Genomic DNA, 27,324 nt, shown 5'->3' with positions numbered 1-27,324 from the left:
GGTCTGAAAAAGTTTGGTAACCTTCTTGAAGGTCACACAGTTAAATGTCACAGCTGGGCTTTCAACCCAGGGTATCTGACCCAGAACTCTTAATCACTAGGCTCTGTGGCCTCCCTTGAGCACCTGGAATAGCTCAGGTCTCTAAGACTTAGAATGAAATCCTTTTTAAATAAACAACAGAATGGGAGACTCAAATAGCATTCTCTAAATACTGCTTGAGAAGGAAGTACCTTCCCCCTTTCCTCTCATATTCCCACTCAGCCCAAATGGCCTGTCTGCTTCCTTTAAGTGACATGACTTATAGGTATCATAAACTTGGGTTCCACAGCCGCTGGGACTGAAAGAGAAGACAGTTGTAGATTACAAAAGGTTGGTGGGAGCTAACTCTTCCTCAGGCTGCATCTCCGTTGGGTGGGCAGTCTAATATACATCCAAACAGAGATCAAGATGCCTGTTTGCCCCTCTTTAAATGCTGGGATCTGGACAACAACTCCTTTTCCAGGAAGGAAATGCGTTTTTATTAAAATGACATAAAGAATCCTTAGTTCATGGTAGACTTTCTTTGCTTATCCTCTTATCTCTGTTATTAGTACTGTAATGTATATAGCAATCACAACACGGAAAAACGTTGGCATGTTTTCCAGGGTGAGGTTTCCTTCTTGACTGGCAAGAAAATGCCATAGAGGGGAGCACCTTTCCAATGGATCTTTGGCTGAGACCTGAGGGGAGGAAATTTGAAACGGGGATATTATTCTGCCTTACTATGCTGAGCGTAGGATTCAAACTGCTCAGCAAATGTGAATCTTGATAATACAATTAAAAAATCAATTTTCTCTTTAATATGAATTTTATGTCTCACTCTTTCCCCACACCTCTCTCGCCCCTCCTCCTTGTCCTTTCTACGGGGCTTCCATCCTGTATTCACATTCCCCTCTACAGTTAATGACTACCTAGTTCTTGTCTCTCATTTCCCTCAGCAGCCCCTTTCCTCTTCCTGGGCTTCTTGCCCCTTCAGGGTTGTCCTCCCTCCCTTCCCTGCAGTCCAAGGTCTCAGAGGAGATCAAAGAGCGATAGTGTGGCTGCCTCGCAGCTGAGAGAATTTTCCAGCTCCCCCTCCTGGCTGGGCCGAGTTGTGGGCTGAGAGGCAGGAAGCTGGGCTGGGGCGTCTTGACTTCTGGGGGGAATTAGGAAAGAGGTGTCTGAAGCCGCGTTGTACACAATAGAAAAAATTCCCTTTGTGCTAGTGTGGTGTCCCTCGGTTTGGGTCTTTGCCACACATTCTTGAAAGCCATTGTTTACACTAGGGTTTTGCAGGTTAGGAACGGTGCCGGTGAGAACCGAGCTGACACCGTAAGCGCTTCCCTGGGACTGAATTGACCCTACAATCAGTTGAGGGAAAAGTCACCCTCCAGGGGGGGCCTCCAGAGCAAAGGAGGGAGGACGGCAACTGGCCAATCAGGAGGCGAGGCCGAGCCAGGCTTCCCCTCGTCGCTCGTGAGCTGCAAACAGTGGAAAGTTGGGAACCTCAGTCGCTGGCCCAGGCGGAGAGCAGCGGCGGCGGCGAGGGCAGCGGGATTCGGGCCGCGGCGCCGCAGGCTCAGAGCTGCCCCCGGGGCATGGACCCGGCGCGCCGCCCGCACTGCGCCACAGGCTGTCCAGGGCCCGCGGGCAGATAGCAGTCCAGGAGGAAGCCGCATCCAGACAAAAGCTGCCGCATCCCTGCCCTGCCCAACCCCTGGAGGGATTCGAGTTTGGTGCTTGTCCCCGTCTGATTCTCAGCGCCAAACGTTTTGCTAGTTCAGAGATTCCAAGAGTCTGATGAGTTACTCTGAGAGGAAACCCTCTGCCTGTTGTTGAGGAGGACTGAGCACAGTGCTTAGGCGCTGAGGGGGAAAAAGAGGGGGAAAAAAAAGAAAATGATTTCCTGGGAAGTTGTCCATACAGTATTCCTGTTTGCTCTTCTTTATTCTTCCCTAGCTCAAGATGCGAGCCCCCAGTCAGAGATCAGAGCTGAGGAAATTCCCGAGGGGGCCTCCACGTTGGCTTTTGTGTTTGATGTGACTGGTTCTATGTATGATGATTTAGTTCAGGTGATTGAAGGGGCTTCCAAAATTTTGGAGACGTCTTTGAAAAGACCTAAGAGACCTCTTTTCAACTTTGCGTTGGTGCCTTTCCATGATCCAGGTAAGGGAAATATTTATACTTTGTCTTTGCTATGTCTCATGATTACATTATTTCTCATGCTGTGAATGAAATTGTTTGTCAGGAAGTTTCAAAACCATTTTAAAAAATGTGCAGCTGAAAATAGTTGTAACAAAGAATTACTTGCTGGCGTCTGGGTTTGCTCATTGATACCTACTTAAGTCTCAGCCCTGGTGGAGATGGCTTGTTTAGGGAACTTGTACTGTGGTCCTCAAACCTGGAAATGTGGAGTTACGAAAAACAAAACCAAAAATCTTGGGCAACGACATCAAAATCACTTAACTCACTTAGATTTTAGAACTAAAGCATGTTTAATTACGAAGGCAGACTTGGACACGAATTTATAGCAGCGAAGCTCTAGGGGCTAACATCCAGATTGAAAGCACACTCTGAGGATAACTCTCATTTAAGAGGGGAAAAAACCTATTGTGTGAGACACAAGGAAGCCTGTAAGTAGTAACTACTAGTGGAACTGAAGACATGAAAAGAAAAGAGAGAAACCAATCATTTCTTAACTGAATCTATTCATCTTTGCACCAGGGCATCATTAGATAGGTTCACAGATGGGTATAAACATTACATCCATGTCTCCTGCGGTAGAATTGCTTGTAATTCGGAATGTCTGTGCTTTTTAAAGGTAGTTGAAGTGAAATAACTTCATTTTTGCCCTAAAGCCATAGGTTTCAGCAGCTCCACTGTAATATGATCCTATTTACTTTTTTCAGTTTCTCTTTAAAGTAGCACCTCTCTGTGAGGCTTATAGGAGCCCCCATTGCCATAGCTGAGGGTAGCCTTGCAAGGGAAGCCCTGGGGCTGGCAGTCTAATGTCCACCTGAGTTTCATTAGCACAAGTTGCTGCCCAGTTGAAGAAATGAAGCAGTGATTTCTTAACAGTCCTCCCCCACTGTTCTCCCACACTTTTCCTGCTTTTGAAATTCTCCCTTCACTAGAAGAACTTGACACAACCTCTTCACAACGAGAGTGTGATATCGGCAATCTGAAATTCTTTCCTGTGCATTTAGCAAAGGTATATAAGTTCAAATTATTGGTAGGTATTAAATATGGCAGGTTTTAACTGTTAAACGATGGCACTGGGAGAAATTTAAAGATATATAGAACTCTCGGATTTTCATGCTCTTCACATGATGAAAACAATCTGTCCTACTCTTCTGGGATATGTAATATATATATATACACGCACATACACATACATACATTACATATATGTAATTACATATATTTGTAATTTCTACATTGGTTAAACATGAATATTATTTATATTTGAACAAAGAATTGAATGATTATTTACTGTGTTTACTGTCTTAGTAAGACACTTCATATGTTGTGATTTTCAATGTATTAAATGTCAAGATGCCAACTGTGATGCAGTTTGAGGTCTTTGTTATTTTGGAATACCTTGAATATGTTTCTTCTAGATGGTTGAGTCTGAAGTTAGCTAAAAAATGAAGTGAAATTTTCTTTTTTCTCTAACACCACGATTTGCTTTTCACCAAAGAACTCTTATGAAATTATATTGCTGTAAACAGAATACAAAAATTGCCTCAAGTTATACATGGATACTGGACTATCCTGATATTTTGAAGTGATATGAAAACTTATTGGAATGAATTGTATTGTGGTGCCCTGCCTTTCAATTGTTACCAAATGGGAGAGTTTGCTCTTTGCTGTAGTTGACTTTCCTGTAGTTTAGCAATCATGATTTAAAGTTGGGGAAACTTGACATGCTAATAACAGATGACTGAATAAGTTAGAGCTTTTCTGAATCCAGTAATATGAGAAAATGGTTAACTAATTTAAATTGGTTTCATAAACTTAATTGTGTGTATAATTCAACAGAATTATTAATTCTGTTTACATTGTGATTCAAAGTAGAAGTGGCCAAATATTCATGTTATCTAAAGCTATTTAAAATATTTTTGAAAATAAAGAGAGAAATTGAAGTTTAAACATACCGTTAACTTTAGTATTTACTTTACTAGATTGTAGTACTTTATTTGTGTGATATTTTTCCTCTGTAGGTGTGTGTGTATAATCATTAAGAGTTTTTGGCCTCTTTGTAGTTTTTTTTGTTGTTGTTTATTTTTTTTTTTTGAAACAGGGTCTCACTCTGGCACCCAGGCTGGAGTGCAGTAGCACTATCATGGCTCACTGCAGACTCAACCTCCTAGGCTCAAGCAGTCCTCTCACTTCAGCCTCCCAAGTAGCTGGGACTACAGGCACATGCCACATCTGACTAATTATTTTTTTCATAGAGACAGGGGTTCCACTATGTTGCCCAGGCTAGTCTTGAACTCCTGGCCTCAAGTGATTGTCCTGCCTTGGCCTCCCAAAGTGCTGGGATTACAGGCATGAGCATCTTGGAATGACAGGAAGGACCTTAAATGGGAATTGGCTGTCTTAGTGAGTGACATTAGAAAAGTATATTTACTTTTTGAATCTTAGTATCCTCAACTATATAAATTGAGAGAATTCTATGTGAATATCTCTTAAGGTCTCTTCTAATTGTGACAGTTAATGACTCTTTTACATATGGTTGTTTTCATAGTGCCTAACACATATTCCTATGGTTGGGTGACACAACCAACATGGAAAGAAATAATGTATAGAATTTAATATGATTATATTAATAATCTTGAATGTTTATAAGCCCTTTGACATCTATCGCATTTAGCTAGATGAAATAATGGATGAATTCTGGGATATATTCTATGTCTTTTGATATAAACCTTTAGATCTTTGCAGATGATTGCTTTGGAGCCCTGCATTACAGTTTGGGGCAAGGTGTGTATTTGCAGATGGAGTAAATTTAAAACACATGGAACACATAGGTAGTGGAGGCAGGATGTCTAACAAGTTGAAAATGAGATAAGACCATTCAGAATATGTGCATGTAAGAAGCACTGTGTTGAACTAGCAGCACATGTGTCTAGAGTAGGAGGAGGTACCAGAGATGAACGGGGGTCATGGAAAGGCGAGCCAACCTTTTGATTTTGATGTTAACGGTGGTTAAGATGGATTTTCCACTTTCACAATCACACTTAATGTATTTATTTTTAATGGTTTTATTGAGATGTAATCCCCTTACCATACAATTCATCCACTTAAAGTGTACAATTTGATGCTTTTCAGTATATTCACAGATAGGTGCAAATGTTGCCACAGTCCATTGTAGAACATCTTCATTACCTCAAAAACAAATGCTGCACCCTTCAGCTTTCAGTCTCCTATACCCCAATCATCTTCCCCTCAGTCCTAAGCAGCCACTAATCTATTTTTTTGCTTCTATAGATTTTTCTGTTCTGGACTTTTATACAAGTAGAATCATATTCTATAAGGTCTTTGATGACTGGCTTCTTTCACTTTAGCATAACATTTTCAAGTTTCATCCATGTTGTAGCATGTATTAGTACTTCATTCCTCTTTTTATGGCCAAATAATATTCCATTGTATGATATACCACATTTTGTTTATCTGTTAGTCCATGATGGATATACCTGGCAGTGGAATTGCTGGGTCATAGTAACTCTATGTTTAACTGTTTGAGAAACTGCCAAGCTGTTTTCCAAAGCAGCTGTACCATTTTATATTCCCACCAGCGCTGTGTGAGGGTTCCGATTTCTTCCCAACCTCCTCAATACACTACTATTACTATTATTTGAAAATTGCAAAAGTTCTTTATTATAGCACATAGATTTATAAAGCTCTTCTTACAGTTAAAATAATTCAAAAAATAGAAAGTAAACTCATTCTGGAGATTATTTTCTTTATGTAGCATACAACTTCTTTTTTTCCTTCCAACTTTCATTTTAGGTTCAGGGGCCACATGTGCAGGCTTGTTACATGGGTAAATTGTGTGTCACTGGGGTTTGGTGTACAAATGACTTCATCATCCAGGTAGTGAGCATAGTACCTGATAGTTTTTCAGTCCTCATCCTCCCCCTATCCTCTAATCTCAAGTAAGTTCCAGTGTCTGTTTGCTGCTTTGTGTACATGTGTACTCAGTGTTTAGCCCCCACTTATAAGTGAGAGCATATGGTATTTGGTTTTCTGTTCCTGCATTAATATGCTTAGGATAATGGACTCCAGCTGCATCCATGTCACTGAAAAGGACATGATTTCACTCTTTCTTATGGCTGTGTAGTATTCCATGGTGTATCTGTACCACAATTTCTTTGTCTAGTCCATCGTTGATGGGCATCTAGGTTGATTCCATGTCTTTGCTGATGCAACATGCTGTTATTGAAATTTTTGATTCTTATGTATTAATTTTTACTGTGCTTTTTACATAGCACTCAAAATATATTCCTCCCTTCCTTGAAATACAACATTGAGGAGGGCTGATCATCTCTCTTTCACTATAGCTTCTTTTATCACTCACTGTCTTATATCCCCTCCTCTCTTTAAGGCAGGTACCAGAGACAGGAGGAGAGGGAACAGGACAGTGTGTTTTAATGAGTTACTTCATAGAAAGAAAACTCTTTTTTTCTTCTCTTTCACAATTGTGTCTCCACTTTCTTCCCAGGATATCTTACATGAGTCTCCATGCATTCATTCATTCACTCACCTATATGTTTCAGACCTTGCTTCACATAAAAGGGCGTAAAACAGATAAAAGCGCCTGCATTCATGGAGCTTACATTCTATTGCAGGGGTGGGGAGTGACACAGGCAAAAAAGAAAACAATTAAAATATATATTGTATTTTTGATGATGATAATTGGTATGGAGAAAATAAAAAGCAGGAAAAGGGATGGGGAGTTTGAGGTGGATTGAAGGTGTTGGAATTTTAAATTCGGTCATTAGGGAAGTCCTCAGCTGAAAAGTCACATTTGATCAAAGACTTGAAGGAGGTGAGGGAGGGAGAAATGAGGATATTTATGGAAAGAATGTTACAGGTGGAGAAACAATAAATGAAAAACTCTCCTGATAAGAGCATCCTGACATGTTCAGGGAACAGTGAAAAGACCAGAGAGTCTGGAACACAATGAGTGATAGGAAGAAGTTAGAGGGTGAAGTCAGAAATATGGTTGAGTCATTTCAGGAAAGGGCTCGTAGTCCATTATGACTTTGGCTTTTACTCTGAGTGAGATGGGTTGGCATTTTAGGGTTCCGAACATAGAAGTGACGTGATCTGGCTTATGCATCTACATAATCATTCTGTTGTTTGAGAATAGTCTGAAGCAGAACAAGGGCAGAAACAGGGAGAATAGACAGGACACTATTGTATAATTCAGATAAAAGAACATGGTATATCTTGCATGAAGTTGGTGGCTGTGGGAGGTGTGAGAAATAATTGGATTTTCTGTATATTTTAAAGATGAAACCAAAAGGATTTAATGAACTGGATGTGAGGTCTTAGAAAAATAAAGAAGACAAGACAGGTTCTGAGGATTTGGCTTGACTGATGCTATGGTTTGGATATGGTTTTTCCATGCCAAAAATTTTATGTGGAAATTTGATACCCAATGTGTCAGTGTTGGGAGGTAGGGCCTAGTAGGAAGTGTTTAGGTAGATCTCTCATGGATAGGTTAATGTCTTCCCTTGAGGGCAAGTTCTTGCTCTTGTGTGAATAGATTAATTCCTTTAAGAGTAAGTTGATTGGGCAGGGGGTGGGGGGTAGGGGGATGGGGTGGCGGGTAGCTCGGTGGCTCACACCTGTAATCCCAGCACTTTGGGAGGCTGAGGCAGACAGATTACTTGAGGTCAGGAGTTCAAGACCAGCCTGGTTAACATGGTGAAACCCCGTCTCCACTAAAAATACAAAAATTAGCCAGGCATGGTGGCACGTGCCTATAGTCTCAGCTTCTTGGGAGGCTGAGGCAGTAGAATCGCTCGAACCCTGGAGGTGGAGGTTACAGTGAGCTGAGATTGGACCATTGCACTCAAGCCTGGGCAATAGAGGAAGACTCTATCTCAAAAACAAAACAAAAACAAAAACAAAACCAAGTTGTTAAAAAGAGTCTGGCTTCCTTGGTTTTTGTCTCTTGCTTCCTCTCTTGCCATGTGATCTCTTTGCAATGCCCCACCTCCCTTCCATCATCCACTGTGAATGGAAGCAGCATGAGGCCCTCACCAGATGCAGCTGCCCAATTTTGAACTTTCCAGTCACCAGAATCATAAGCCCAATATGCCATTTTTCTTTAGAAATTACCCAGCCTAAAGCATTCTGTTATAGCTACACTGAATGGACTAAGATGAGTAAATAGAAGCATAGCATGGCCTTTCACTGAGATGGAGAAGAATGAGCAAGAAGCAGGTTTGATAAAGGGTGGTAGGATGAAGTTTTGATTTTTAGGTGTTAAAGTCTGAGATGCCTTTTGATACTCAAGTAGAGATAAGAAGATAGTTGGATATGTGAGATTTAAGTTCAAGGGGAGATGTCTTGGGATCCACAGACATACATATAGATGGTATTTAGGACAATTAGACTAAATGAGACCATTAAGGGAGACTGACTATAAATGGAGAAGAGAAGAGGTCTGAGGACCTAGCCCTGGGACTCCAGTGTTTAGCAATCAGAGAGATGAGGATGAATCAGCAAAGCAGCCCACGAAATTGAACTCAGGATAGGACGAGCAGAGTATGTTATCCTAGAAGTCAAGAAACTGTTTCAAGGAAGAACTAATTGGTCACTTAAAAGGAGGATCAAGAATTGGCTAATCAGTTTAGCAATGTGGAAGTCATTGGTGACTCAACAAGAATAGTTTCACGGAGGAGATGGGAGTGAAAGCCTGTTTGGAGAGAATTCAAAGAGAATGGGTAAAGAGGATTTGGAAATCTTTGTAATTATATTGCCATGTCCAACTACTGGAACAGTTGCTTTGTTCATGAGGCTAAAACTGAACTTAGTTTTGACAAACTATTCAACTAGTATTTTATGAAATACAAATATAAATATATTGCTGTGTCCAACTACCGGAATGGTTGCTTTGATCATAAGGCTAAAATTGAGCTTAGTTTTGATAAACGATTCAACAAGTATTTTATGAATACAAATAAAAGCAAAAAGAACATCCAGTTTGGAACAGAATACTTGTGTTCTTTTCCTTATTCTTGTCACTTCAGCAAATCTTTTAACCTTGCTCGACCCTCTGTTTCTCCATCTATAAAATTAGAGCATTGGCAGGTTATTGTCAAAGTCCATGATTTACATCATTATAATATAAAGAAAAATAAGCGACTATAAAGAGGTTCAAAGTAGCAAGGACTTGATTCATTGGGAGAAATATTGACATTATATATCTTTGTATATAAAAGTTTTCATTTTAATACAGTTCATCAGCCTTCAGTGACTTTGTATAGTTTGGTTGTATATACACAGTGGTAAGAAATTCCTCCAGGACTTTTTTTTTAGTAAAATGATTCTCTTAGAATATTTTTCTGAGCAATAGCAAGATCATTTGAAACCATAATGAATAGAAAGATTTTTACATGGAAGATATTACACATTTGGACCTTGAAAACCTGTGCACATCTATATGAACTGAAATTCAAATTGAAATGTTTTCAGTTTCAATATGTATAGGAAAAAGAGCCAAAAAGCTGTTAGTCTCTCTGTGTCTCTAGCACATCGTACAAGGAGGATTTTCATAAGCAAAATGATTGGTCTCTTATGTCCAAGAGAAATTCAGCTGAATGCAATGCACTAAAATGTAAGAGTGAGATACTTTGGACAAGGGTAACTCTTATTTCTCAGGATAATAAAATATTTCAACTTTGGTGAGTGAGTTTTATGTCACTGGATGTCTCCTGAGGATATGTAGAGGTGTTTTGCTATGCGTAACAAAGACTTTCTCTTAAAGTATAAGGACCAAAGTTTGGTAAATCAGATATTTTAAATGTGTTAGGCATGTTTCCCATTTAACAGAATCCTCTGTGACTCCCAAGAAATGATGTTTTTTCCCCCCTTGTTAATTAGTTAAGGAACAGCCTCCTACTTTATTGTTGATAAATCAGAATTTGACATTGCTTATGATTTGTTTCTGATCAAACAGACAATAACCATTCTTGATGGTCTTTATAATTCTGCTTACTCATCTTTCTCCCTGACTAGATATTAAGCTCCAAAAGACTAGTTGATTTATCTTACAGCCACACAATAGACACTCAAGAAATATTTCATGAATGAATGAATGAATGCTGGAGACAAAAACTGATAATTTCTCTGGGTATTTTTATCCTGCCTTTCATATCTATGATTTTACTTTTTAACTCACAAGTAGAGGAATACAATTCACAACATAATAATTTGCTAATTGTGCCTTTTTGGTGATAATATATCTCCCATCCAAGCTTGAATATGAAATGGAAGGCTAATTATGACCCAGATAATGCCTGACTGAGTCTTGTGTAGTGATTGAATGTTTCTAAAGCAGGTGATTTTGTTGGGGATTTAAATATAGTCTGGAATGTTTCAGCTGTATGCTGTAAGGCAGTCTGCCTACCTTCCAATTTTAACTGGATTGGCTGAAGGAGTGTTAGAACAATTAAACTGATTTCCAAGGAGCACTGTGCAACCAGAGGATCCATGTTGTAAGTGTTCTCACAAATCTACAGGGATTCTCAACCTTGGTTTTTGTGGTTTCTGATAATCCCATGAGGAGTCTTCATCACTGTGGAGAATAGGAAAAATTTAAAAATGGATATATGTCAACTATCAGATGTGATGCTATCAGTTTTTCCTACCTTAGTGATGCTATCATGGTTAAATAAAACATTATATGTGAAAGTCCTTTAAAAGTACTATAGAACAAATGGTGTTGCTGTAACTTATTTGTCTATAAACATTGAATAGATACTGGAAGGAAGGCAATTATCAAGGAAAATAGTACAACACTTATACAGTAAGACTAAAAAATTACATAGAAAAAGATTCTGCTTGATGACTTTACTGTTGTTGTTTTTTGTTTTTTTTGTTTTTTTTTGTTTTTTTTTTTGAGACGGAATCTCACTCTGTCTCCCAGGCTGGAGTACAGTGGCGCAATCTCGGCTCACTGCAAGCTCCGCCTCCCGGGTTCACGCCATTCTCCTGCCTCAGCCTCCCGAGTAGCTGGGACTACAGGCGCCCGCCACCACACCCGGCTAATTTTTTTTTTTTTAATTGTTAGTAGAGACGGGGTTGCACCGTGTTCGCCAGGATGGTCTCAATCTCCTGACCTTGTGATCCACCCACGTTGGCCTCCCAAAGTGCGGGATTACAGGCGTGAGCCACCATGCCTGTCCTGACTTGACTGTTAATCAACCTATAGGCAAAGGATGATTCAAACCAGTTCAGTTATATAACTACTATAATATATATTCTCATATATTCAGTGCTTCGAGAAGCATGTATGCTTTACTATATTGTTCCTTTGAGCCCTAGGCCACTGCCTCATAATTCGAAAACCAACAAGAGAATCTAAAAAGTCAAAGATAAGCCATTAGATCCACTCATTCATTCAGTTATTTAGTCTATCAATTACAGACTTCCTACCATTTGTCAGGGACTGTGTTAGGTGCTCTTGATTCAAGTCTGTGAGAAATAGGGCAAGATAAATTACAATATACTATACTATGCTACCTTTTATAGCAGAAGGAAGCATAGGGTGCTGTGCAGACCCAGAGCAGTGCACCTGATCCTGAATTAAGATGGTGGTGGTCAGCAAAGGTTTTCTGGAATAGTTGTGGCCTGGACTGAAACCTGAAGAAAGTGCATGAATAAAAGCAGTTTAATCAAACATTGAGGAGTTTGGATTTCATCCTGAAAGCTATCAGGAGCCTGGAAGGATTATAAGTAAGGAGTGACATGATTGGGTTTTTATTTTAGATCTCTATCTCCTGGATGGATTGGAACAAGGGAGTCCTGAGAGCTGGGAGATTAAATGTGAGGCCATCACAATTCAGGGGGAAACATTGAGGGGACTTGGGTGTAGAGATAAGGGGATAGATTTCTTTGCTATTAAGAATGTCAAATGGACTGAACATGGTCCTAAGAATCTAAAAAAAAAGAAATATAATTGCCTTTTGGAGGTTAAAGTTTGAAATTAGCATAGGATGGAAGAGAAAAGATACGCAAAGTTAGCTTTAAGACACAACATTACTCCCAGGCCAGTAAGTGCTGATAGTAAGCTCCTTATACGTTAACTTATCCAAGATAAAATGTCAACCGAAAGTGTAGGGAATCGGCAATGAAAAAGAGAGTCACAGAAACAGACTTAAGCAGTGTACAGCCAAGTTCTAACTAGGGTTCAGGGTGTTAGTTCATTCTATACTTGAATAACCAGCCCACGCATCAGCAGTCTTTCTAACTGTGGTGATAGACTGTTTATCCTTATAAATATGTAATGATGTCATTACATATTTGGATCATAATATTAACTCTCCTTTTTCTGGTTAAATGCTCACCAAACAGCCTCCTGAATATGTAACCTCATGCACTTTCCTTATGGGGAGAGAAGGCTGTCTGTAGTCAGACTGGCACATACATCAGGTTCACCAGGCAGTTATATTCCTCATTGTTAACTCATATTTTGGCACACTAGTCATATCCATCAGTCTCTTTTGTTTAAAATATTCTGACAGTGTCAAGTTCAAGTTTCTGAATTTGCAAGTCCAAGAGCCAGTCCTTGGTCAATGATGGTGAATTTATCAAAGTCTCTCTGTGTGGATCTGTTTGGGTGGCCTGTCTGTCTCCAGGTATCACTCCTCAACATTTCCAACTGTCAGTGTTAGTATGACTAGTGCCAAGTAGCTATTCTGTCCACTTGAAACTTACATAGATAACAACTGAAGCCATCGGAATAAATGAGATCATCCAAGGAGAGAGTGCAGACTGAGAAAAGGAAGGAGACAGGATAGAACTTAGAGAACACAGTCATTTAAAATAAGACAGAAAAAGGGAAGTTCATTATGGACTCTGGAAAAGGGAGTCCAGGGAGATAGGGAGAAAAACAGGAATGAGTAGTGTTTGGAAATCTAAAACGTTGTTAGTTTTAAGCAGGAGAAGTTGTCAACTCTGTGCATTTATAGAGTTACTGAAAATAAAGGGTAAACAATATGGAGCTCAACAGGACAGTTTTACTGGAGTTGTGAAGCTTCCATAGAAGGCTAAAATGATGAGTTAAGAAAATGGAGCTGGTGAGTACAGTATGTTTCTTTCATGAAAGAAGAGCATAGGCCCTGGAGTCTGATGTTTGGTTTGGAAGTCTGGCTCCACCAGTTACTTGCTGTGTGATCTTAAGTTCTTTGTGCTTCAGTTTCAGTATGCCCAAGAAGACAGGGCCTACTCCTAGGGCTGCCATAGCAAACTATCACAAAATGTGTGACTTAAACAATAGAAATTTATCATCTCACAGTTCTAGAGGCTGGAAGTGCAAAATCAAGATGTTGGTAGGGTAGTGAAGGCTGTGAGGACAAATCTGTTTCATGCCTGTCTCCCAACTTCTGGTGGTTTGCTGGCAATCTTTGACGTTCCTTGGCTTGTAGATACATCACCCTAATCTCTGCCTTTGTCGTCACATGGTGTTATCTTTGTGTGCTGTGTCAGATTTTCCTTTTCCTTTTTTTTTTTTTTTTTTTTTTGTGAGACAGTCTCTCTCTGTTGCCCAGGCTAGAGTGCAATGGTGTGATCTCAGCTCACCGCAACTTCTGCCTCCCAGGTTCTAGCGATTCTCCCTGCCTTAGCCTCCTGAGTAGCTGGGATTACAGGTGCCCGCCACCATGCCCAGCTAATTTTTTGTATTTTTAGTAGAGACAGGGTTTTGCTGTGTTGGCCAGGCTTGTCTCAAACTCCTGACCTCAGGCCATCTGCCCACCTCAGCCGCCCAAAGTGTTGGGATTACAGGTGTGAGCCACCGCAACCAGCCAAATTTTCCTTTTTCGTGAGGACACCAGTCATATTGGATTAGCGGCCCACGATACTCCAATGTGGTCGCCTCTTAATTATATCTGCAATGACTATTTACAAAGAAGGTCACATTCTGAGGTGCTGGAGGATAGGACTTTAACATATGAATTTTTGGAGGACATAATTCAACTCACAGCAAATCATTTAGCAATTAACATTAAAAAACCAAAACTCTAACTCTTTTACTAGGGAAACTCAGTTTATTCTAAAATTTCTGATCAAAATGTTTGCATTAGGGACTACCATAGACTCTAAACTCTGATCTCTTTTATTGGATAGGAACAGAGTTCTCAGTGGCAGTTATGGAGAAAGGCATTAATGTTTGGGGTGCTATTTAAGTTCTCAAAATAATTTGTATTGTTAAAAACCTGTTACTTTTTTTTTTTTTTGAGACAGAGTTTTACTTCATCACCCAGGCTGGAGTGCAGTGGCGTGATCTCGGCTCACTGCAACCTCTACCTCCTTGGTTCAAGCAATTCTCATGCCTTAGCCTCCCAAGTAGCTGGAACTACAGGCACACGCTACCATACCTGGCTAATTTTTTGTGTTTTTGGTACAGACAGGGTTTCACCATGTTGGCCAGGCTGGTCTCGAACTCCTGACCTCAAGTGATCCACCTGCCTTGGCCTCCCAAATTGCTGGGATTATAGGCATGAGCCACCACACCCGGCCCTGTTACTTTTAAGCATGCATTTAATAAAGTCGTATTTAATCTTTTGTTGGTGATGTCGAGATATTTAATTTTGAGATGGGGAAAATTACATAGGAGCTAGGAATTCTGGGAATTATGTATGGGTTCTAAAATATTTTGACATTGTATACTCCCAGCTTTCTTTTCTTCAAAACGTTAAACACTAATTGGAGCAATTTTTCCATTAGCAGTACGTCTCTGAGAACTTCGCTTTAAGCACTGTTTTATAGCAGGTGGAAGGAATTCCTTGATGTTCTCAGGCTGTAAGTCATGCTGATTACCACCAAAAGTGTGTCAGGGTAACCTTTATGCTCTTGCCAAGTTCTGACAGGGAGAGAGTTAAGTGAGAAGCATGGGTGATGGGGAGGAGATAAATACAAGAAAGGGTACTTAAAATTTTTTTTTTTTTTTTTTTTTACAAATAGAAGGTCAAGAAAATACATTATTTCACTAAGTAATAGAGAACAAAATTTTAAAAAGATATTGTACTATCTGGAATTTCAGTTTTTAAGATTCAAAGTGAAATCTGTTATGCTTTTTGTTTAGCTCCTTAGTTTCACTTCAAAGCCTTTTACTAGAGCACACAGAAAACCTCATTTCTATTGTTTTCATATTCCCCAGAGGGTCTTCCCAGCTCTTCTTAGGTGAACATGCTCACCACCTCCTTGATCAGATCATTACACTTTTGCCTTGAAGTTTTCTCCCCAGCCACACCCTATGTTGGAATGTCCCCTATGTGCAGGACAATGTCTCACCCATAATCAAAAGATTTTCCAAAATTTCACATCTCCCAAGGAACTTTCCTGGAATATTAGAAAAGTGCCATTCTTTTTAATATTGAGATCCCTTTCTATATTTATTGTATGTTATGGACTTAATTTGTGCCTTTGATAATATTACCCTTTCTTAATCCTTCTACATAATAATGAAAATTAACAGGGGATTTGATTTATCTTGACAAAGTAAAATTTAGTAGAGTTAGAATGGCATAGGTTTTGAGTGAATGGATTCTAATATCAAATAGACTAGCATTTGATTATTAGTAAGTTACTAACTTCTCAAAGCCTTAGTTTCCTTATCATTAAAGTGAGTATCAGTAAAGTGAGAATAACAATCATACTTCCTTTGCAGAATTGTTTTAAGGCTTAGAAGAGAAAATCCATGTAAAACATTTGGTGCAAAGCCTGACACAGAGCAGGGACCCAAGAGTGTCCTATAAGGGAAATAACGCTTGACCTAGAGTCAAAACACTTGAGTACTGGCTCTGTAACTGGGCAGGTAACTAGACTCTTAGAATCTCAGTTTCTTTTTGCATAAAATAAGGATAAAACCAGTTTTGTGTACTGATAAATGTTAAATCTCTGGCTCTGGAGCTTGGGGTAGGAAGAGGGCTTTATTTGTAGCATTTGCCAGTTTATATGGTGTTGTTACTCCTCCATGGCCAATTTCAAACACCAACATGAAGCCTGGATATAGAGTTGGGAATAGATGTGTACAATCATCTCTGATTCACCACCTAAAATTCCCTCAACAAAGAAGGATATTTATGTTTCAGTGAGACTATATACTATTGGTGAAAGGACTTAGTATAATTGTCATTCACAAAATGTTAGTTTAATTGTGCTTGGAAAAGTCTATTACAAGGGTAGAGTTAGTGAGAGTAGAATTAGTTCTGTGATGGAGACAGCAGATTGAGTGTTTTCTTTTTCATGACGGTTTTGGGAAGTTTCAACATTAAATACCCAGTAAGGCCAGGCAGGCAACATCAATACAGAAGTGGAACAAGGAGAAACCTACTGCCTGCTTAAATCTTCATAGGGCATCTAATAAGTACCTCACATTTATCATCAACCCGTCCCCACCCTACATGTGTCTTCTCCCGTGTTCCCCATCTCAGTACAGGCACCACATTTTCTTACTTATTTGGGACAAGGCCCTTTGAGATCTCCTGTGCTCCTCTTTTTCTTTCACACCCCGCATCTGATCCCTCCACAAGTTATTTTGGCTCTGCCTTCAAGATCATTTTAAATTTGACCAGTTCTCATCTCCCTCTACAGGTACTCCTCTAGCCTGAGCCACTTTAACTGGTCTCGCTGCTGTTCTCCCCAGTGCTGCCAGAAGGATCGTTTTAAAATGAAAGAAATGTCATTATTCCCAACTTCCCTTTCTGATGTCCTTATTCACATCACTTTAAGCATATTGGCCTCTTTATTATTTCTTACATGTCAGGCACACTTCCTCTCCAGAGCCATTGCCCTTGCAGTTCCTTCTTTCCTCAGATCCTTGATTCGCATGGCTGGCACATCATTTCATATGGCTCTTGGCTAAAAGTCACCTCCTCCGAAAAGCCTTCCCTGATTACCCACCTAACATAGTCCTGCACATGAATCTGTCTCATTAACCTGCTTTATTTTTCTTTATAGAATTTAGCACTGGTTGTCTTTAGAGATGACGTGAATTCGTTCATTTAAGTTCTATGCTCTCTTCTAAATATAAACTCCATGAGGGCAGGAACTTAATTTTCATGACTGTATTTGGTAGAGCCTCATGTAAGTTTCCTGGCATATAGAAGGCACTCAATAAAGTGAGTGCCTTCTTTTATTTGAAGAAAGAATGAATTTTTTGTCTTCTTTTTGTACTTTAAAAAGAAGTTTTAATCATTTTGTGTAGAGTTCTACCTATGTCCAAAAGATCAAACTTATTATGTTGCTCAAATATTCTCTTTATCAGTTATTGTCCAATTGATCTATCAGGATTTTTAAAAGTTATATGAAATGTTCCCATTGTAATTATGGTTTTGTTAATTTTTCTTTGTAATTCCAGTCAATTTTGGGCTTTAAGGCCATGTTGTTAGGTACATACTGGCTAAGGATTGTTTTATCTTTGTAGTGAATTGTTCATTTTATCTTTAAATATATGGCCATTTTAATCTCTAATGGTACTGTTTGCTTTTAAATGCATTTTGCTTGGCATTAATAATACTGTTCCACATCTGATTGGTATTTGTCAAATACTTTTTCCCTTCCTTTATTTTCAAACTATTTTTATAGTCAAATTTAATCCTGTTACTCTTATTGTGATTTTTAATATAGACTTATTTCTATGATCTTATTTTATGTTTTCTATTTACTGTGATTTTTGTTGATCTTCCCCCTCTTTTCCTACTGTTGAGTTTTTTTTTAAATTCTATTTCCCCCCCACCTTCCTCCTATTGGCTTAGAAATTACACATTGCATCTCTCTTTCTCTTTTAAAAATGCTTATCCTTGATTTGGTTGTCTTGAAATTAATCACTGTTTTTATACTTCTGTGTAATATAAGGACCTTAGGGGGCTTTACTCTGATCACCTTCCTCCTACTTTCTGTAGTATGGTTATTTCACTTTGTTTTTAAACACACCCAAATTAGTCATTTTGTTTACATAGTCAGTGTTTCCTTAGATTTAATTTGTTTGTTGATTTCTTTACTCATTGTTTCTTCTAGCTCCCTACTCCTTCATTTTGGATTCTTATTCCCCCACCTATGCATTCTTTACATTCTCTAGTAGTTTTTTCAGGGATGACATACAAGTAGGAAATCCTTTTGGTCTTTATTTGAGAATCTATGTATACTACCTTCATTCTTGATTAGTAGTTTAGTTAAGTATAAAATTCTATATCTAACTTAGCCCATTGAAGATAGCATTTTATTGTTTTCTGACTTTTGTTGTTGATGAAAAGTCTTCTCTTAGTCTAATTTTTGTCCCTATTTAGGTAAGCTGTGTTTTCTCTGTGGTTATTTTAAAATTATCTCTGTCTTCCTATTTCTGCAGTGCCTTATTCAGTGTCTAAGCATAGATTTGATTTTGTCTTTCCTGCCTGGAACCTGGTTTGCCTCCCCAACTCAAGGACTCAGATTTTTATTAAATTCTGGACAATTCTTGTCTTTCAGATATTTCCTCTCCTTATTGTCTGTAATCTCCCCTTCATAAAACCTTGTTAAGTGTATTTTAGATCTCATTCTCTAAGCCTTTTTTACCTTTCATATTTTCTATTTATTTTCTTTTTGCTGCATTTTGGGTGATTTCCTCAAATCTTTCATACGTTTCTCTTCAGTTCTGTCCAATCTACTCTTTAAGCCATCCATTACATTTTCAATTTCAATGATCATAGCTTTTTTTTTTTCCAGAAGTTTCATTTGGTTCCTTCTCAAATCTGCTTATTTTTTGTTTTTTATAGTATTCTCTATATTACTAGAGTCTCATATTGTTCTATTATTTCTACTTCTTAGAGTGGTGCAAATTCTCCCATCTATTTGGTCTGCTGACTCTCTGTCATTGTGGTTTATTTCCTTGTGTGGTTGCTAATTGCCTCCTGTCAATGCATCTTGAACAGGGAGTCTGGTGCACCTTGGCTTGTATACTACCAGTCTTTCTACAGAGGGGTTTGCATTTCCTTTTGTTGGGATTCCAAAATTAGCTTGTGGACTAATTTTTGGGCTTTGGATTCCGGTGCTATACAGCTAGTATAACCTCTATTATCTGTTATATGTTTCTGGCTTAGGGTTTCAACTTCTCTTAGGAGATTTTTTTGACAGATGGCAATCTTTCTTGACAGTTTTTTTGGGTTAGTAGGAGGAATTTTTCCTCATTTTACTGATAGGGCTCAGCTTTATAAAAGAGTACTCTATTGTAGCTCTCTGACCAAAAAAGGCTGATACCATAAAAATCGTGCCGACATGGACATTAACACTTTAATAGTCAAATCCTATGTCAAGACTTTTGTGCTGCTGTGGTGACAGTTGAAGTTTATTTCTGTTTTGAGCTTCTTTTTTATTTTGGGTGTTGGAATATTTCCCCTTATTTTTACCACTCCATCCTAACTATTTCTTTAGAAGGAAATTCTATATTTTGCCCAGTGTTTCTGTTTTGGAGGAAGAGTGTCTTGCATGTGAACTTAGTCTGTCATGTTACTGAAAGGTCACTTCTCATATCTTCACACATTTCCTTGCCTCTATATTCTTTTCCCATGTCCAAATTTCTCCCTTTCAAAAAAAGGTCTTTCTCATAGTAAAATATTTGCTTACACAGAAAACTGTAGGCCCAGATGATTTCTCAGAAGATCTTTACCAAGTATTCAAGGAAAAATAATTATAATTGTACCGAACTACTTTCCTGGCAATAGAAAAAAGGTTATACTTCCCATTAGGCTAGCATAACCCTGGTATCAAATATCAGATATGAATACTACAAGAAAGAAAAATTATAGGTCAACTTCCTTTATAAACCTAGAGGCAAAAATTCCCAAATCAATATTAGCAAACCAATCTAGCAATATATAAAAAGGAGCAGATGTAATGACCAGGTTGTTTTTATCCCAATAATAAAAAGATTAGTTTAACACTAGAAAACAAATAATTTTACTAGTAGATAAAGAAAAAATCATATGATCATCTAAATAGTTACATAAATAGTATTTGATATAATTATATATTCATTTATTAGCAAACAAAGAAACAAGCAACTCTTACCCAACTAGGAATATACAATAACTTCTTTAATCTAAAAATAATTCCTCAAAAACTCAAAAACAGTCATCATATTTGATGGTTAAACTAAAGTTTTTCCCTTTGGAATTGCAATGAAGATAAAAAATAGCATAAAGAAAGTTTGACTCTAGTGTATCTGTGCCAATGGCTCAGTTTTCATTCCCAATATTACTTGTGACTTCTGTTTTTCTTATGATTAGTCTAGATCAGTGTTTCTATTGGGAGGAAACTGCTTTTGGTTTTGTTGATCATCTCTAATTTTTTGTTTTCTGTTTTATTAATTTGTGGCCCTATTTTTATTATTTTTAAGATTCTCCTTTGCTTAGTTTTCTTCTCTTGTTCTTTTCTAACTTTAAAATTTAAATGTTTCTTTTTACCTTTCTAATGCAGATATTTGAAACCTTTTAACTTCGTCATTTATTTTCATGAGCCACTTTAGTCCATCTTAAAGTTTTGATCTGTTGTATTTTTGTTGTCATTTGATTCTAAATACTTTGTAATTTCTACTTTAAACATTTCTTATTTAAGAGTATGGTTTTTAACAAGAATGAGATATCAACTTACACCTGTAAGGATGGCTGCTGTCAAAAAGATGAAAGATAAGCCTTGGTAAGGATGTGGTGGATAGGGAATCCTTGTACATTGTTGATGGGAATGTAAATTAGTATAACCATTATGGAAAACTGTGGAGATTCCTCAAAAAACTAAAAATAGAATTACCATCTGATCCAGCAGTCACACTTCTGGGTACATATCCTAAGGATTTGAAATCAGTATGTAGAAGAGATATCTGCACTCTCATGTTCATTGCAGTGTTATTCACAATAGCCAAGATATGGAATCATTCTGCATCCATGGATGGATGAATGGATAAAGAGATGTGGTATATGTGCTCTATGAAATACTATTTGGCCTTAAAAAGAAAGGAAATTTTGACATTCATGACAACATAGATGAACCCAGAAGACATTATGCTAAGTGAAATAAGGCACAGAGAGACAAATATGACATGTTTTCACTTATGTGTAGAGTCGAAAACAATCAAATTCATAGGAACAGAGAGTAGAACAGTGGTCACCAGAGGCTAGGGAGTGGGAGGAATGGGAAGATGTTGGTGAAAGGATACAATGCTTCAGTTAGGAGGAATAAATAAGTATTTTTTAAAAAAAGTCTTCAATGCTTAATAAATCAGACCATTCTAAGTTAAATTATTTGCCTTAAAAGTTGCTATTTTAATAAACCTTTGATTAAAAAAATGTGATCTTTGCTTTCCAAACATATACGTATTTTTTTTTAATTGTTGAGACTTCTTTGGCCAACCAGTTTGGTCAATTATTATTTTTTAAACATTTTGAGTGTGTTTGAAAAGTGTGGGTATCCTCTACTTGTTGGATGTATAATTCTTTATATATATTTTAGACCAAGTTGTTAATTATATTGTAAAGAGAGGTGATATCACAATAGCTAAGAAATTTGAGACCAGCCTGGGCAACATGGCTAAACTCCATCTCTTTAAAAAATACAAATTAACCAGGCGTGATGGCAGACGCCTGTAGTCCCAGCTACTTGGGAGGCTGAGGCAGGATAATTGCTTGAGCCTAGGAGACAGAGTTTGCCGTGAGCCATAATTGTGGCATCGTACTCCAGCCTGGGCAACAGAGTGAGACCCTGTCTCAAAAAAATAATAAAATAAAATAAAAAACAATAGTTAAGAACATAGGTCATGGAGTAGACTATCTGAGTTTTAATCCTTGCTCTGCTGTTTACTAGCTCTGTAAATATGAGCATAACTTCTCTATCCTCAGTTTCTTCATGTGTGAAATGTGGATAATTATAGTACCTTCTCATAGAGTTGTTTTTATGGTTAAATTAATTAATATATAAAATGCTTAGAATAGCTCCTGGAATATATGTCTAAATTGCTATTATTCAAATCCATATTTCTCGTTATTTTTATTTTCTTGTGCTATCAGTTTGTGATAGAGATATATTGAAATCACCCACTATAATCTGTGTTTTTCTCCTTGTACTTTGGTCCATCTTTTATTCTCTATGCTGTAAAGCTATGATGTGTACGTTTAAAATTATTACATCTACTTGGTATATTTATACATTTTTGTTATTGCATGGTAATATCTTTCTTAATCCAAGTGACTTTGTGGAAATTAGAAAAAGCCACACCCTGTGGGGCAGGCAGTTTGGCCTCAGGCTGATTCAGGAAGTTGTCCAGGATGGCTCAGGGATGTGTAGACCAAGCAACATCACAATCGGTCAGATCTTATCTGGAAGGCTGTCTTTCACTGGTTTTCCACCTGAGAGTGCTGCTAGGCCTCATGGCGTAGTGCTGGGATAAGGCTCCAAAACTCCTCCTTAGCCACTGGGAGACCCTTGTGAGCTGCTTGGACATTGCTATATGAAGCTGGGGAACCTGGAGAAAAAGTCTCAAGTATCACTCCATCAGCTAACTGAGGAGAACACAACTGCTCTAAAAACCACATCTGGAGTTCAGGTGTGGGCTGAAGACTGTGACAGACCAGGGCAGCCATACCTGATGAGAGTGAGAAGGGATTAGGAATTTCCATTTTTCTCTGGGATGGGGTGGGGAAGTGAGTTCCAGAAAGCTGGGAATGGGAGTAAAGGGGCTACCTATGAGTGGAGCAAAGGAGAACCAAAGTTCTTTTACCAGTGTTACAGCCTTAGAAAGCATGGGCTCTTTTTTAAATCTTTCAACTTGGGGTCTCACTATGTTGCCTAGGCTGGAGTGCAGTGGCTGTTTACAGTTGTAATCATGGTGCACTGAAGCCTCAAGTTCCTAAGCTAAAGCAGTTCTCCTGCCTCAGGAGAACTGTACTCTGTACCTGTGTACTCTGTGGGCTCTTCTAGAATATCAGATCCACAGGATGGACAAAAAGCACTCACAAATGAAGGACTGACAATGGAAATCAATAAGATAGTGTGAATGGGTTTAGAATCTGGAGAGATTCTTTAAAACAAGATTTTTTACAGGATAACCATGGTGAAATTTTGGGAGAAGAGACAGTTGTTAAAGGCTGTAGCCAGTTCGGTTTCTTACTATTCCCTTTTATGCATGTGTTTTCCAGTCAAACTGAGTGATGTCAGTTTCCTGTTCATACCTTTTCTGCCATTGTGTCTTTAAGTTCACCTTTCTCATTGTCCCAGGGAAAGACAGGAGATCAAAAAAGGGTACATGCCTTGAGTTAGGTGAACCTGGGTCTGGAACTGTTTTTTCCTAGTTATGGGATCTTGGGCAACTTGATACATTTTCTCCTAATTTGACCTCAGGGTAAAAAAAAAAAAAAAAAAAGGAGGTATGATAATATCTTTCTCTATAAATTGTAGTGAAGATTAAATGATGTAATAGAAGTTGACAGACATAGCAAGTGACCAATAAATATTAATTCATTTTCCCTTTTCTCTCCTTAGGAAATATTTTCTACCAATATTCTACCAATATTTGTCTACTCATATTCTAAATGGTAGGATATTTGCACTCTTTCCTTGCCAATCTTCTAAATGGTCAAGTCAAACTGTTTTCAACACATTCACATGTAATCAAAAGTTTTGCTCCTTCTAACTTTAAAATGCACTTGGAAGTTGTCCATTTCTCTTAGTTTCTGCTATTGTCCAACGACTATCATTTTTTTTTTACTTCTATGATAACTTTCCACCTGGTCTCTGCTGCTTTTTTTCCATCCACATGATAACCATGGCAGTCTTTTAAAAATTGCATCATCTGTAAATTAGACACCTTTCAGCAGCTTCCCATAGATTTATTTTATTTTATTTTTGAGACAAAGTTTCACTCTTGTTGCCCAGGCTGGAGCACAATGGCGCAATCTCGGCTCACTGCAACCTCTGCCTCCCGGGTTCAAGCGATTCTCCTGCCTCAGCCTCCCAAGTAGCTGGGATTACAGGCGCCTGCCACCATGCCCGGCTTTTTTGTATACTTAGTGGAGACAGGGTTTCACCTTGTTGACCACGCTGGTCTTGAACTTCTGACCTCAAATAATCCACCCACCTCGACCTCCCAAAGTGCTGGGATTACAGGCGTGAGCCACTGTGCCCAGCTATAATTTAAATAAAATATAAATTTCTTCCTATGGCTTCTGAGGGCCTGTGTGATCTGGCCGGATCGCCTCTCTCTGCCCTCTCCTTCTATCCTTCCCCTCTTCAATACATTTCATCTTCCTATGAATGCCATGTTATATGCAGCTCATTCTCCTTTCAAGACCTTGCACTTGGCTTTATTCTCTCAGCCGAGAATGTTTTTAGGTCTCAGCTCAAATGCTTGAACTTCAAAGAGATATTTCTTGGCCACTTTATCTGAAGTTGCCTCCTGCTGCCCCTAATTGTTCTCCATCAGATTACCCTATTTTAATTTATTCAAAAACAATTGTCATTATTACTCGAAGACCAATTATTATTATAATATATAAATGTATATGCTTATTTATTGTTTTCTTCCCCTAGAGTATAAGTTTCATCTATCTTAATCAACTGATATATTTCTAACTCTTTAAATAGTATCTGATACATGGGAAAATGCCAAAATATATTGGCACAATGCATGAATGAATAGTGTTTTCTTCATGTAACCTTTCAGAGTACTCCCATTGTAGGTAATTCCTCCCTCCTTGGAGTCCCCAGTGTATTTAATTTCCATTTCCTACTGTATTGTCATGTTCCTTGGATTTTGGTTATTCATAGATACTCTTATATATCCTCTACTCCACTGTAGGATGCTGGAGGGCAGAATTGAAGGCAAAGTGTTCAATAATTGGTTGAATTGATGAATCAAGTAAAAATGATTTAAAAAATCACCCTTATTTAAAATACAGATAGAAGAGGCAGTGCTGAAAATGTCTACAGTGTGCCTTACCAGCACTTCTCAACACGTCTTGGCAATCGTGTCATTTGGACTGTTGGAGGATATATACATTTTTCAGGATTGTCTTCAACATGCCCATGCCATTTTCTCAGCCCCATTATGTTTGTAAAATGAATTCACTCTTTATTCACTTATGCACTCAAGAAAACTGCCAGCATATGACTTTTAAAAAAATTATTTAACTTTATAGTGGAGGTCCTTTTGAAGCCGGAGGATTACAATTTCCATTCTTGATGACATTCATGATTTAAAACCTCTTCCAGGCCAGGTGTGGTGGCTCATACCTGTAATCCCAGCACTTTGGGAGGCCGAGGTGGGCGGCTTACTTGAGCTCAGGAGTTCAAGACCAGCTTGGGTGACATGGCAAAACTCTGTCTCTACAAAAAATACAAAAATTAGCTGGGTGTGGTTGCACACACCTGTAGTCCCAGCCACTTGGGAGGCTGAGGTGAGAGAATTGCTTGAGCCTGGGAGGTTGAGGCTGCAGTGAGCCTTGATCACACCACTGCATTCCAGCCTGGGCGACAGAGGGAGACCCTGTTACAAACAAATAAACAAACAAACACAAAAAACTAGAAACAAACAGAAACTCTTTTATTGTCTTCCTCCTATTCCTCCTTTTTTCCTTCTTCTTTCTTTTCCTCATGTTTTTCTTCCTCTTTCCATTCTTCTTTTTCCTTTTTTAAAAATTAATTTTTGACTCAATAATTAGAGTTAAAATTTATTAGGCATTTTCATGCAGTTTTTTAAAATTAGTTCCCATAACAAATCTGTGAAGTAGTTGTTATTTCTTCCATTTTGTAGAGGAAGATCAGAGAGGTTAAATACCTCATCCAAGACCTTCACAGGTGGTGGATTCAAACCTGGGTATGCCTGCTAATATCAGTCTAACTCTCTAGTGTTCCTTGGAACTATATTAATAGATAGAACAGAAATACTATTGAAGGTGATGGTTGAAGATTTAGAAGCACAAATTACATCTGTTCCTGAAAAGCTATAGCTGTACTAGAAGAAAAATGTAGACATATAAACATAACTTGGCTGGAACCTGTTTTTTGTGCTGTCTGTGATTATAAACACTTGAGAATGTTGTCCTTCTCCTATTTCCTTCTTGCCATATGAACACATTTTCACTGTTTTAACTATATCAGTAATATGAGTACACTGCACAGATGGGGAGAATTGTGGAAAAGTCAGTCATATGGCTGTTGAACTTTGCTTCCCTCACTGCCTTTCCTGTGGTGTTTCCTGGAATGTTAAGACAGGGACATTATCATGAATTGGTTATTCTATTAGATTCTATCCTGACCAAAGCATGAAGAGTCATAAGTAAAGGGAGTCCTTTTGCATATGTTCTGTAGATTTAGGGAGATTGAATAGAAGTAATAGACTTCAAAAGAGGTGATTTTGAGCAGCTATCCTTCAAGGTCATGATGGCACCATTTTTTTTAAGTGTGTGAACAAAATTGGAAAGCTATGCGCTTATTGCAAATGCTTAAGTAATATTTTGACCTAAATTTAAATTCACTAACTTGTGAAGTTTGAAAATCATGAAATATGATTTATTCATCTTTCTATCCCTATCCTTTATCTTACTACGTGGCAATAGTAGGAATTCAATACTTTTTTTTTAATGAACTGATCAAATAACATTGTTTAGTATCTTTGATATGGACTTTTGTCTCTAACCTACAATATCATCCCATGATTTTGTTAGTGTGAAATGCTTTTCACTACATGTCATGGACAATGTAATGGGATTGTGAATATGCAAGACTCTTAAACATAAGTAATAAAGCACAGAAGAGTAAAATGATACCGAATGCACTGAATCCGGCCATTATTAATAACACCAATTGTTACTGTACTATAATGACGAGAAAATAACAAGTGATGGAATTCTAGTTGATATTCAGAAGTAATTCTTTTCTTCTTTTCTTTAGAGCTTCATAGTTGGTGAGCAAGGTCATGTTTTGGGGTATGATATTGCCAATTTCTTCACTTACTAGTGGGGATAGGATATGGACTAGATGTGAGGAAATACTTGTCCAGGTGTTAAGCTGGAACAGACATTTCTTTTGTGGAGTTAGGGT

General features: G+C 38.1%; 1 protein-coding gene across 3 annotated transcripts in view; it reads left to right on the top strand.

Moving 5' to 3' along the window:
• The first annotated feature begins 1,242 nt into the window (after positions 1–1,242).
• The window catches only part of HMCN1 (hemicentin 1), a 462,896-nt gene continuing 436,814 nt past the window's right edge, over positions 1,243–27,324 (top strand). For 2 of the 3 annotated variants that reach the window (XM_063598296.1, XM_063598300.1), the window contains exon 1: positions 1,482–2,184. In XM_063598296.1, the coding sequence (XP_063454366.1) occupies positions 1,917–2,184 (268 nt within the window). In that variant the 5' untranslated portion in view covers positions 1,482–1,916. Of the gene's footprint in view, positions 2,185–27,324 lie in introns of all 3 variants that reach the window. The other variant, XM_003815598.5, reaches the window with a different exon arrangement.

The sequence above is a fragment of the Pan paniscus genome, chromosome 1 (genome assembly GCF_029289425.2).
Source record: "Pan paniscus chromosome 1, NHGRI_mPanPan1-v2.0_pri, whole genome shotgun sequence".
Lineage (NCBI taxonomy): Eukaryota > Metazoa > Chordata > Mammalia > Primates > Hominidae > Pan > Pan paniscus.
Note: the sequence above shows the minus strand (reverse complement) of the source record. Positions and strands in the feature narration are given on the sequence as shown.